The sequence below is a fragment of the Tenrec ecaudatus genome, chromosome 18 (assembly GCF_050624435.1).
Source record: "Tenrec ecaudatus isolate mTenEca1 chromosome 18, mTenEca1.hap1, whole genome shotgun sequence".
Lineage (NCBI taxonomy): Eukaryota > Metazoa > Chordata > Mammalia > Afrosoricida > Tenrecidae > Tenrec > Tenrec ecaudatus.
In genome coordinates, this window is record NC_134547.1 from 4,526,615 (window position 1) to 4,538,227 (window position 11,613).

Consider the following 11,613-nt stretch of genomic DNA (forward strand, 5'->3'; position numbering starts at 1 on the left):
GCGGGGAGAGGGGCGGGAAGGGATGTTGAGGACGGAGGTTGGGAGAGGAGAAAGAGAACCACATATATGGTGGGTTTAACAGGATAGTGTTGGTGCCGTCATTTCTTCAGATGGGTTGTGTAAGTAAATAGTGTGTTTCCATAAAAAGAGAGGGAGTGGGGAGGGTCCTTCCAGATTCCTTATCCCTCCAACCTAAATATTGGTCTGAAGAAAAAAAAAGAATTGTTTAAGAGCTGTGTGATTTGTAGGTTTATCATGCCAACCTGGCCAATAGGAACATGTGGGATTAATCAGGTCACAGTTTGATTGGAGGGCAAAGAGATAAATGGCTCTGCAAGGCCCCCCCTGCCTCTCCCTATTGCTCTCTGGTGATAGGAGCGTGCTGGAGTGTGTGCGCTGCTGCTGGAGCTAGTTCTCTGCCTCAACCTGTGAGCGACACTACCTCAGGGCCAGGCCAACCCAGGGATCATGTCACTAAAGCTTGAGGCTCCCTGGAGACCCACTTCATCATACTCTTGGTGCCCATCGCTTGAGCTTGAGGCTGGTGGATACTGTAGCAGGCATTGCTTGCATTGGATATCCCATCAGGGCCTGCTTTGCTAAGCTCCCGAGCTACTGACAGGTGGTGACCCACCGTGCTGCCTGTGGGCAGACTCTGCTTACCTGGTCCCAGGGAGGACTCTGCTGTCTGTTTCCTTGATCTTGGACCTGGCATCCCTCATGAGTTGAAGGACTTCCAGTCTGTTAACTGTTCCAGGGAAGTGAGTTGAACAGAGCCTGCTGTACTGCTGTGTAGACTGATTAGCTGTTATACTCCTTCTTGCTGTACAAACCTATCTATATCTATCTATCTAAAATGGTGTTTTGGTTTCCTTTCTCTAGAGAATCCTGCCTAACCCAAGCTGTAAAAACCCCCAATAAAATGATTTATTAAAAAAATTTTTTAAGGAAAAGAAAAATTGAAATGAACTGGAGATGATAGGTGGGGAATAAAGGGGAATTTATTTAAAAAATGAACTGGAGACATTAGTGACAAGTTCATCTATCAAAAAAATTTTGGAAAATGAAAGCAGGCCTGTCTGTGTGTTGGTTGATCCCAGAGGATCTCCTCTGCTTCGACATTAACCGGGAGCATTCTTGATTCTGAAGATTTAGAACAAGTCTGTTGAGCCTCTGCTGATTCCATCGCCCCATCACCAAGGTTTCTGCACTGCCTTCTCAGGTGTCTCCTTTGCCTCCTGAAGCTCCCAGCTCCACGCGGACCATCTCTGTGTCTTCCCAGAGGAACTGTGTTCCGTGTTCCCCACATTGATCAGAGGGCAAAGAGACAAGTGGTTGTTGCTTTCTTAAAGCTTCCAAGTGGGAGGTGGGTCCTGGGGCAGATTTAGTCCCAGGTCTCCAGAAGTTGAACTGAGCCGCAGAAGCGATGGAGCTAAAGTTGAGTGTCAGTGAAAGAGAAAAAGACCCTCCTTGAGCTGGATTGACACAGTGATTGCAACTAGGCTCACGTGTAGCAAGGATGGTGGGGATGCCCAGTCTGTTGTACATGGGCACTCTTGGGGGTGTAGTGGTTACACTGCTAACCACAAGATCAACAGTTTGAAACCACCAGATGCTCCAAGGGAGAAAGACAAGGCTTCTTATTTCGGTAAAAGGTGACAGTCTCAGAAACTCACGGGGCCGTCAATCTTCACGAGAGCAGAAAGCCTCATCTTTCTCCTGAAGAGCAATTGGTGGGTCTGAAACTCCAACCTTGTGGTAACAACCCAACACGTAGCCCACTACACCAGCAGACCTCCTTTAGAAACTCCAGTACCAGGAGACTTACAGGTTAGCTAGTGACCATCGAAGATGTATGCTTAGATGGGTCTCTCCCCCGTCCCAGAGGAAATAAGAGCGAAGAAGTCAAAGACCCAAGAAACAATTAATCCAGATAACGAATGGACCATGTGAGCCACATCCTCTACTACGCTGAGATCAGAAGAACTAGATGGTGCCCTGCTACCACTACCAACCATACTGATTGGGACCGCAGGAGATCCTGGGCAGAATGAGAGAAAAATGTATAACAAAACTCAAAATAGTGAAAATGACTGTCCTGCAGGTGGCCAGTATTATAAAAGAAAATGAAAATTAGTTTCACACTAAAAGAAAGCTTTGGGAGGTCAGGAGGAGCGGAGAAGGAAAAGGAATCAGGGGAAATTGGCATTGCAACACATGATCAGTCAACAACAAAGCTCTAACCATGCATTCACACATGAGTTTTACATGCTAAGGGTTCAAGTGCTGGTAGCAGTCATAATTATTGCAACCCTTGGAAGGGTTTTCCAAGAGCTAAAGATGTATTCTCTGCCTTTGATTCACTGATCTCCCTTCACAGAAAAAGGAAATCAAAGGGAAAAAAATGTTATCAAAGGGGAAAAAAAATCAGGTTATTTGTTGGGCTGGGTTCTCTAAAAAAGAAGAAACATTGACTTTATGTGTGTTTTTATAGGAAGAGACTTATATCACAAAAAATGAGAGAGAGAGAGAGAGAGAGAGAGAGAGAGACGTATATCAAGAAATCGCCCATACAATTGCAGTAGTAAGGAAGTCTCAAATTAAAAAACAACAACTTGCTGCTATCGAGCAATTCAGAATCATAGTGACCCTATAGTGACAGGGTAGAACTGCCTCTATGAGTTTCCAAAGACTGTAACCTTTTATGGGAGTAGAAAGCCTAATCTGTCTCTCAGGGAGCAACTGGTGGTTTCAAACTGCTAACCTTGCAGTTAGAGCCCAGAACGTAACTCACTATGCCACCAGACTTCCCTTGGCTAAGTCCAATTTGGTTCAAGTCCACTTCATCTGGACCCAGTATCTGGTGTGTAGATCTCCCGTTGTAGTGCCTGTGGATCTCAGGAATCACCAGTGGATGGCTGACCTCAGATTCACTCAACTCTGCATCCACCAGCCTGCGCTCTTCCTGCTTCCTGTACATCACGGACTTGAACCAGATCGTAAACCTTTGAGCGATGGGGGGGGGGTCTTTTTCTTCTCTGCGACAATAGAAAAGCAATTTGCTCTGTAAGCTTTTACCTAAATGACAATTTGTAAAAGAAAGGGAGATGGTTCTTTGAATCACACATAACCCTTCATGATGAGAACACGGGACCAGGTAGCATTTTGTTCTGTTGTCCACGTGGGGTCACCAGTTGTGGGAAACTAACACAGAGGGAAATATGATGAGGACTCTATTCCCTAACCTATCACAGAGGGACTCTGGAAAGCTGGTATCCCACCAGAGGGAAGCCTCTACTTTGGTAAGTTAGAGGTCAAGTACAGGTACATTATCCTGCTTTAAAATCTTTCCCATGGATTCTCCCCCTAACAGCTATGCTGCCTTAAAGTGAGCATGGTTGATTCTATCTCCCTGTAGAAGCAGACATGATCCTTTTGCTTGCTATTCACACTGTATTACCCACCCCACCCCCCTCATATATTTCTCCAATGCAGGTATTAGGTGTCCTCACCTGTGAGCTCAGGGACCTTACTGTAGATACCACCCACCTTGTGATGCATGTAACCACTGAAAATGCATGTCTTATGGCTACCTATAAATGTCCCAAGACAGTAAAGCTTCTCTCTCACTTCTCCCAGTTCCACGTGGTCCATCAAGAGAAGCTGAAGTGAGCATGCTATCATAAAATGTGGCTGACTCCTTTATCTTACTCTCTCTCTCCTAGCTTTCCTATCCTCTATGACTTTACTATCATCTTTAGATGCCATCGCAGTACATCTGCACCTTGGTTGTTGGCGACTGGTTTCCTCTGACAACCGGTGGCTTGAGGACCAATTCAAGGGCCGCTCACTGCAAAGGCAAGAATGGGAGAAAGGGTGAAGAAAAGAGCACGTTGGTCTTATCAGGAGTGGGCAAGGGGGAACAGAAGTAAGGATGTTGCTGCTAGGTGGCCTCTTGTGTCACTTCCAGCTCACAGCTCCCCTGGTTTCACAATGCCCCCCACTTCCTCCTCTTCAAAGGGCGTTCCCCCCGCCTGTTGGTAAGGGGAGACGGGAGGCAACTCAAGGGTGAGAAAGCATTATTTCAACAGAAGGGTTTTCGTCTTTCTCACACACCTACAAACCCCCAGCAGTAGGCAGTAAGCCCCAACCTCTCCTTCTTTCCACCTATGAATGGGCACACTGGGGACAGCCCTCCTCACCACCACCACCACCACCCCCAAGTTGGTCATCACTTAGCAACCTCCTAGTCTCCAGTTTCTCTCTGTAAGGCCCATGCTTCGAACACTGGTCAGGAATGACAGAATGTGTCCTCTGCTGCCTGGCTACCTACTTGGAAGAACTCGAGGCCATGGATCTGAAGAAGTTCAAGCTGTACCTGGGGACCACGGTCAAGGTGGGGGAGGGCAAGATCCCTTGGGGACGGATGGAGACGGCTGGCACCCTGGAAATGGCTCAGCTGCTGGTGGCCCACTACGGGTCCGGAAAGGCCTGGCTGCTGGCTCTTAGCATCTTTGAGAGGATCAACAGGAAGGACCTATGGGAGCGAGGACAGAGAGAAGACCTGGTGAGGGGTAAGGATGGGGGAGGGATGGTCAAGGCTGGTGCCCACCAATCCCCTTCTCTTCCTTGATGCCCCCTGTGCCTGGGAGACCTGGGATGCCACGGTCACCCTTTTAGTCTTTGTGTATTCTGTGTTCTGCTCCAAATGCCTTTCTTCGGTCCTCTTTCATTCTTTCTCTTCTTGACCCCATGGCTCAGAGAGTATTAGGAGATGCTGAGAGCCGGAAGTCCGTAAGCTCAGATGGCATTTATTTTCCTGTTGCTTTATTTCATCCGTTGTGGTTGAGGATCTACACAACAGAACACACACCAAGTCAACACGTTCTACATGTTACTTAAGGTTACGCTTCACTCGACTATGCTGAGATTCTCAGCGGTTTCTCCGATGTCGCACGACCCTCCGCCATGTGTGTGTGTGTGTGTGAGAGTGTGTGTGCGTGTGTGTGTGACCAGAGTAAACAGTCAATCCGTTGAAAGGAATGTTTCCTTGGAGGTGTGGCCTGCGTCTGAGACGTATGGATGATCTGGAAAAGCTTGCTCTCTTTCGAGCTTGCGTTTGACTCATGGTTCTCTGACGAGTTCTCGGGATGCGAGCCAGCAGCCTGCCAGCTTAGCTGCTGATGTTGGGTCTACCAACCCCTACAACCATGTGAGTCCGGAGAAACTTACAAGCTGACACCTGACCCATGGGCTTGGGACGTTCCAGTCTCCACAACTGCCTGATCCCCCTTTTTAAAAAAAAATCATTTTCTTGGGGGCCCTTACAGCTCTTATAACAATCCATACATCGACTGTATCGAGCATCTTTGTACATGTGTTGCCATCATTATTTTATAAACGTGTTTTTCTATTTGAGCCCTTGGTATCAGATCCTCTTTTTCCCTCTCCTTCCCCCATTCTTCCACCCTTGATAAATTATATAAATTATTATTACTTTCATATCTTACACCGATTGCTGTCTCCCTTTCCCCACTGTTTCTGGAGTTCATCTTTTGGGATGGGCATAGCGGGGTAGGGTTATGCATTGATCCTTGTGATCTGTTCCCTCCACGAGCTTTTACAAGCATATTGATTTGTGCACACCGCTGGATTCGCTCTATTTAGAGAAGGAAGATAACATTCGATGATTCAGTGACACTGATGACTGTCGTCTTCGAGTTGTACAACCATTCTCACCTCCCTTTCCTGAGCTGTCCCTCTCCCGTGAACATTCACTCACTGCCCGTGCAGAGCAACACGTGGTCCCTGTCGTTGTGCCATGGTCTTGTAGCTCCCGCCAGATGCTCGGCGGGGGGCTGTGCAAACGAGGTGTGTGCGGTCCACCAACTTCCGAACATTGTGGAAAAGGTGCATGGAATCCTTGCGGGGCTAGAGACCACGTCGATAAGGTCACTGGCATCCTGACAGAGGGAGGGGGTCCATGGAGGCCAGCCATTCCCAAGGAAGGATGAAGGGAAACCACGACCCACAGAGGAGACAGAAATGGAGCCATTGCCCCACCATTGAGAAGCAACTAGCCCCAAGGGACAGCTAGAGAGAGCAGAGCGGTCACACCGGAAAGCGCTTGAGAGGGTGAGGAGCAGGGGCAGCAGAATGGGCAGTCAGCCCAGTGGGCTTCCTGGCCTGTGGAGTGAGGTGGCTACGATGGGTATGGGTGCACTGGCTGCCCTACGGAGCAGGACATTCCCGACGGCGTGGAGTAGCTCCCAGTACTTATTGGTGGAGCTCAAGGCCTTTAGAACACTTACCCAAGCAGGGCCCCGGTCAGTCCGAGCAGCTGTGAGAGAGGCCTATCTGTAGGCACAGCCCAACTAGATACGGTCTGACCACAGATCTGTATTCTGAGTCATTTCTGATCTTGAACCATAACCTGATACTTCCCTAATCAACGCCGGAACGGTGAGGGCTGCCTGTGTGTTCTCTGTGGCGGCTGTGAGGAGTTATTAAACCCAGAGGAGCAGAGTGCTACGTGTGTGGGGGGGGGGGGGAGGAATCTGGTATCAGAAGTGCCAGGTCTGACCTCTGTCTCTCTCTCTCTTTTTTTTTTAAATAAATCATTTTATTGGGGCTCATACAACTCTTATCACAATCCATACATACATCGATTGAGTCAAGCACCCTTATACATACGTTGCCCTCATCATTCTCAAAATTTGCCTTCCGCTTGGGTTCCTGGAATCAGCTCATTTTCCTTTTTTTCCCTCCCTCCCCACTCCCCCCTCCCTCATGAACCCTGTATAATTTCTAAATTATTATTTTATCTTATCTTACACTGCCTGGCATCTCTCCTCACCCACCTTCCTGTTGCCCATCCCCCAGAGAGGAGGTTACATGTAGATCCCCAAGATCGGTTCCCCCTTTCTACCCCCCCCTTCCCTCCCGGTGTCGCCACTCCCACTGCTCTGACCTCTGTCTTAAAGGAGGCTGCCTGGGACTGGTGTCGGCCCTGACTCCCCTACGCCCTTGTAAAATCGGAGGAGGTCAGGCAAGGCCAACACATCGCTCTGCAGCCCCCAGAGTTCCATCTCAACTCTTGAATCCTTCCGATTTTTTAAAGCCCTAAAGACTGGATGAACACCCCAAATCATTGAGCCGACCTTTAAGCCTAAAGTTAACCATATAGATATATACCCTGTTTCCCCGATAATAAGACAGTGTCTTATATTAATTTTTGCTCCCAAAGATGCGCTAGGTCTTATTTTTTCCATGAAGAAAAATACAGTACACATTTATTGTTTATTGTTTTATTAAAAGAGACCTCACACTTGCTGTCTGCTCTGGCTGCACTGCGGTCAACAGCGAGCCGTGCAGCGGCAACTATCACTATGGTCCAGAGTTGTGGTAGCTTCGGAGGGGGCATATTTTCTGGGAGGTCTTACTTTTGGGGGGGATGCCTTATATTTCAGTGAGAGGCAAAACTGTAAGTAGGTCTTATTTTCGTGGGATGTCTTACTTTGGGGGAAACAGGGTAGCTCCAGAAGCCCTCTTAAAGCCCAAGAATAATTTAACATCATTAGTTTAAAAAACAACAACAAAAGAACCATGTCTGCCTCAATCACCAAGATGTTCCTTGAAGAACTATCTTCAGGGAACCAAACTCAGGACCGAAACTATGAAGAGTAGCTAAGAAATTCGAGGGCAGTGAATTTATGTTAGTGGGGGATGAGCAGGCTTGGAAAAAGAGGCTGTGAACGGTTGGGTAACTCCAGAATTGTAATCAAAGGGCAGCTGTAGAAGCCAGTGACTTTCGTGCAGGATCTGCCATGTAGATTCTCAATCACAACAGCAAGGCAGTAAATTCCAGTTGTTTTTTTCTTATAAAGGAAATAAAATGCATATGCTTACATAGCCGGCTCCTGCCGTCCAGTCATCAGATTCAATGACTCATGCTCATAAAAGACTTTCCTGCTGAAATAAAATAACCCTTTCAGCCACTTTCCATCATGCAGCCTGGGTGAAAGTGAGACACAGCATCCATCGTTCTCTGAAATCATATGAGGGGTCTACTTATCAGTAGGCTATAAGGCTCCTTGGAGCAGGGACCTCAGGGCACCTCATGCTTGCTGACTGTTATGTATCTGATGCTGAAACAATACCCAGGTAAGGTTGATGTCCAACATAGATGTATTTGTTGGACACATGGATGGGCGGGTGAGACATGGCCAAGAGATGCAGGTGAGAAGAAACAATGAAATCTAATTAGATCTGAAGCAGACCCTCCTGGTTGAGGGGATGGGTTGGGTGGGTGGATGTACGTGCTAACTCAAACCCAACCAGCAATCCCTTCTCTACAGAGTCTCTCCTGACTCACGGTGACCCTGTGGGATCAAGCAGAACTGCCTCCTAGACTTTCCAAGGCTTTCATCTCCCCGCCTTCTAACTTTGGGTTGTGAATTGAGTAAAGGTCTACAGAGCAGTTTCGTTTTTCCATTCCAACCCTTCAGACACATCTAGTTTTGCCCTCTTGATGGCAGCTCCACTTCCTCCTTCTTTCCCAACCATTCTGAGCTCTGTGCTTGAATAAGTACTGCCCTTTATGTCTCAAAGGGTTGACGATTTTAGGGGGGCTGTAACCCCCTCGTATTCTGGTTCCCTTTATACACCTGTTGTTTGGCTACAAATTGAACTAGGGGGATGCGTTCATTTCCAGACCTGAAGGGTGACTAGGGGCTAGAGTCTCAGGGGTTCTGCTGGACCAGTGTTTCCCAAAGGTGGTGGTACCCGCCAAGGAGTGTGATTCTGGAAGGATCCCTGGGGTGGGGTGGGGGTGTTGCAAAACCAGATGCCTACACTTGATCCTGGATGATGGGCTGTAGTACAGAGGCTTTTCATTGTCAGGGGTCCACGGAGTCATTGTCCGGAAACAGGAGCAGTAATCCCGTTTCTGCATAGCAACCCATCTTTCTCCCTCAAAGCAGCTGGCGGTTCTCAACTGCTCACCTCTAGAAGAGCAGGCCAATGCAGAACCGCTACACCAGGTAGCTAGGCACCAAGCTGTAATATTTCCAGAAACTACCTACCACCTCTCTCTCCTGCCGAGCAGCTGGTTGGTTTGAATTACTCGTGTTATGGTTAGCTGAAATTTAAATTTAACCCTTGCTCCACCAGGGCTCCTTGCAGGTGTTGGTGACCATGATAACCAAATCCTTCGCTGTCAAGTGTATTCTAATTCATTACGACCTTGTAGGGCAGGGTAGAACTGCCCTGTGGTAGTTACAGCATTCCATGTCAACTTGATAAATAAGTTGGAGTGGAGTCTAGCCTGTCAATCAGGTCACAGCCTGGTGATGCCTGCCTCTGAGCATAGTCTTGTCATGAGGATTCTCTCTCCCTCGAAGCAGGGCACACACACTCTCCCTCTGCTTCATCTTCCTGTTGACAAGCCGTATGGAGCCACTCGGGGACCCGAGTGAGTCATGCAGCAGAGACCTTTGCCAGCGCCGACATGCTTCCACCGGCATTGGATCCGCAAGACTTTTCACCTACCGGTCTGTGATCTTCCTGCATTCATCATCTTTGCATGTGTTGTGTGGGTCTGAAGAGGAATTTATGGACTAGTATCAGGCCTATGGGCTAATATCACACTTATGGACTTGATCTGGACTGGGCTGGGACGTTTTATCGATATACAATTGCTCTTTGATATGAAGCTCTTTCATATATATATATATATAATATATATCATGATATATATATCATGTCCTTGGATTGGTTTCTCTAGTCGACCCTGCCTAAGACGTGCCCTGTAGGATGTCCGGAGCGGTGTATCTTTACAGAGCAGCTCAGTTCACCAGGTCTTTCTGCACCAGGGCTCCTAATTATCATGATAGGGGCCCAGGAGGAGGAGATCAGGAGATGGGAAACAGGTGGTGCTAGTCTGGGTGGACTAGAGAAACAACTCCAGAGACACTCATATATGTATAAGACAGAGCTTGATATCAAAGAGCAATTGAATATCAAGAAAACATCCCAGCCCAGTCCAGTTCAAGTCCATACGTCTGATATTAGCCCATAAGTCCTATACTAGTCCATAAATCCCTCTTTAGACTCATGCAGCACATGCAATGGTGCCAAATTTTAAAAGATACAGGCTGGTGGGTGCAAGTTCTTGTGGCTCCAATGGTGATGGAAGCATCTCAGCAGTGGTGTGGGTCTCCATGTGGCTCCTTCAGGTCTCTGAGTGTCTCAACCACAGGAAGTGAAGCAGAGCGAGAGTGTGAGGTACAACTGCACGGAAAAAGAGAGGAAATTCCTAGCATCCTCTGAAGAAGGCTACACCCACAAGACTACACCATTGGGCTGTGACCTGATTGACAGGCGAGACTTGACCCCTGGACTTATTTATCAAGTGGACATAAAATTATATAACTGACGCACAGGGGATGAACTCAATTTTTTTAACTGCATGAACGTGAGATAACCACAGAACAGCCTGAAGTTGGGGGTGGACAGGGAGTTAGCATCAAAAATATTTCCTTTTTGATGAAATAGGCGATATTATTGCTTGTCCTGGTGACACAGAGGTTAAAGAGAGTGGCTGTTAACTGAAAGGTTGGTGGTTCAAACCCACCGGCCACTCTTTAGGAGAAAAGACGTGGCAGTCTGCTTCCATAAAAATAGACATCTTTGGAAACTCTGTAGCCCAGTGCTACTCTGTCACCGAGTTGCTGGGTCAGATTCAATTTGAAGGCAACTAACAACAATCCTGACCTGAAAGTTATCAGTTCAAACTCACCCAGTGGCTCCGTGGGAGAAAGACCTGGTGATTTGTTTGCATCCCTAAAAAACGATTGGGGCAGTTCTATGAATCTATGGCAATGGGATTTTAGCCATGTATGTGTTAGCCGATGTCCTAAAATTTCTGTTCCAGATGCTCCACCTGGTGCGCCATCCTCACTGGGGAGTCAGTCAAGGTGCCTTGTGGAAGTGCCTGCTAGCAGTCCCAGAAGAGGTGAGTCGTGAGGAAGTACCAGTTAGAATGCACGAGGCTGCAAGTAACCGGAGATCCAGCGGACAGTTGACCGAGAACGTTTGCTGAATGCCTGCACCTAGCAAGAAGTCTTGGGGGAGGATGGTTGGACATTTCACGTAGTGGGTGAACGGTGCCATCTAAGGCCCAACCTTCAACTCTGCCAACCTCCACACGTTGGCATCTCGGTCTAAGATTTACCACCCAGCCCTCCTCATACAAGTGAACTACAAAGAGTAGCACGACACGTTGTTCCTTGAGAGACGAGGTGATTTCACCCAGGAATGAAATCCTCCTCCTAGACGTATTTCCTCTGAGCAGTATTTGTCGTTAAGGTCGTTGTCAGGTCCCGTTGAGCAGGCTCCGACTCCTGATGCAAAACAACATCCAGCCTGGCCCCGAGCCGTCCTCACAAATGTCATGTCTGAGCTCATTGTTACAGCCACTGTCAGTCCATCTAGAGAGCTTCTTCCTCTTTTGTCTGGTCTTTTGTTTGTTTGTTTGTTTGTTTGTTTTCTGTACCCAGCTTGATGTCCTTTTCTAGAGACTGGTTCTTTGGGATGACATGTCCAAGGTACACG

General features: G+C 47.8%; 1 protein-coding gene across 1 annotated transcript in view; it reads left to right on the forward strand.

The window, feature by feature from the left end:
* The first annotated feature begins 4,297 nt into the window (after nt 1–4,297).
* The window catches only part of NLRP12 (NLR family pyrin domain containing 12), a 32,903-nt gene continuing 25,587 nt past the window's right edge, over nt 4,298–11,613 (forward strand). Inside the window, exons 1-2 of the mRNA XM_075537259.1 lie at nt 4,298–4,574; nt 10,934–11,014. Of these exons, the coding sequence (XP_075393374.1) occupies nt 4,298–4,574; nt 10,934–11,014 (358 nt within the window). The remainder of the gene's footprint in view (nt 4,575–10,933; nt 11,015–11,613) is intronic.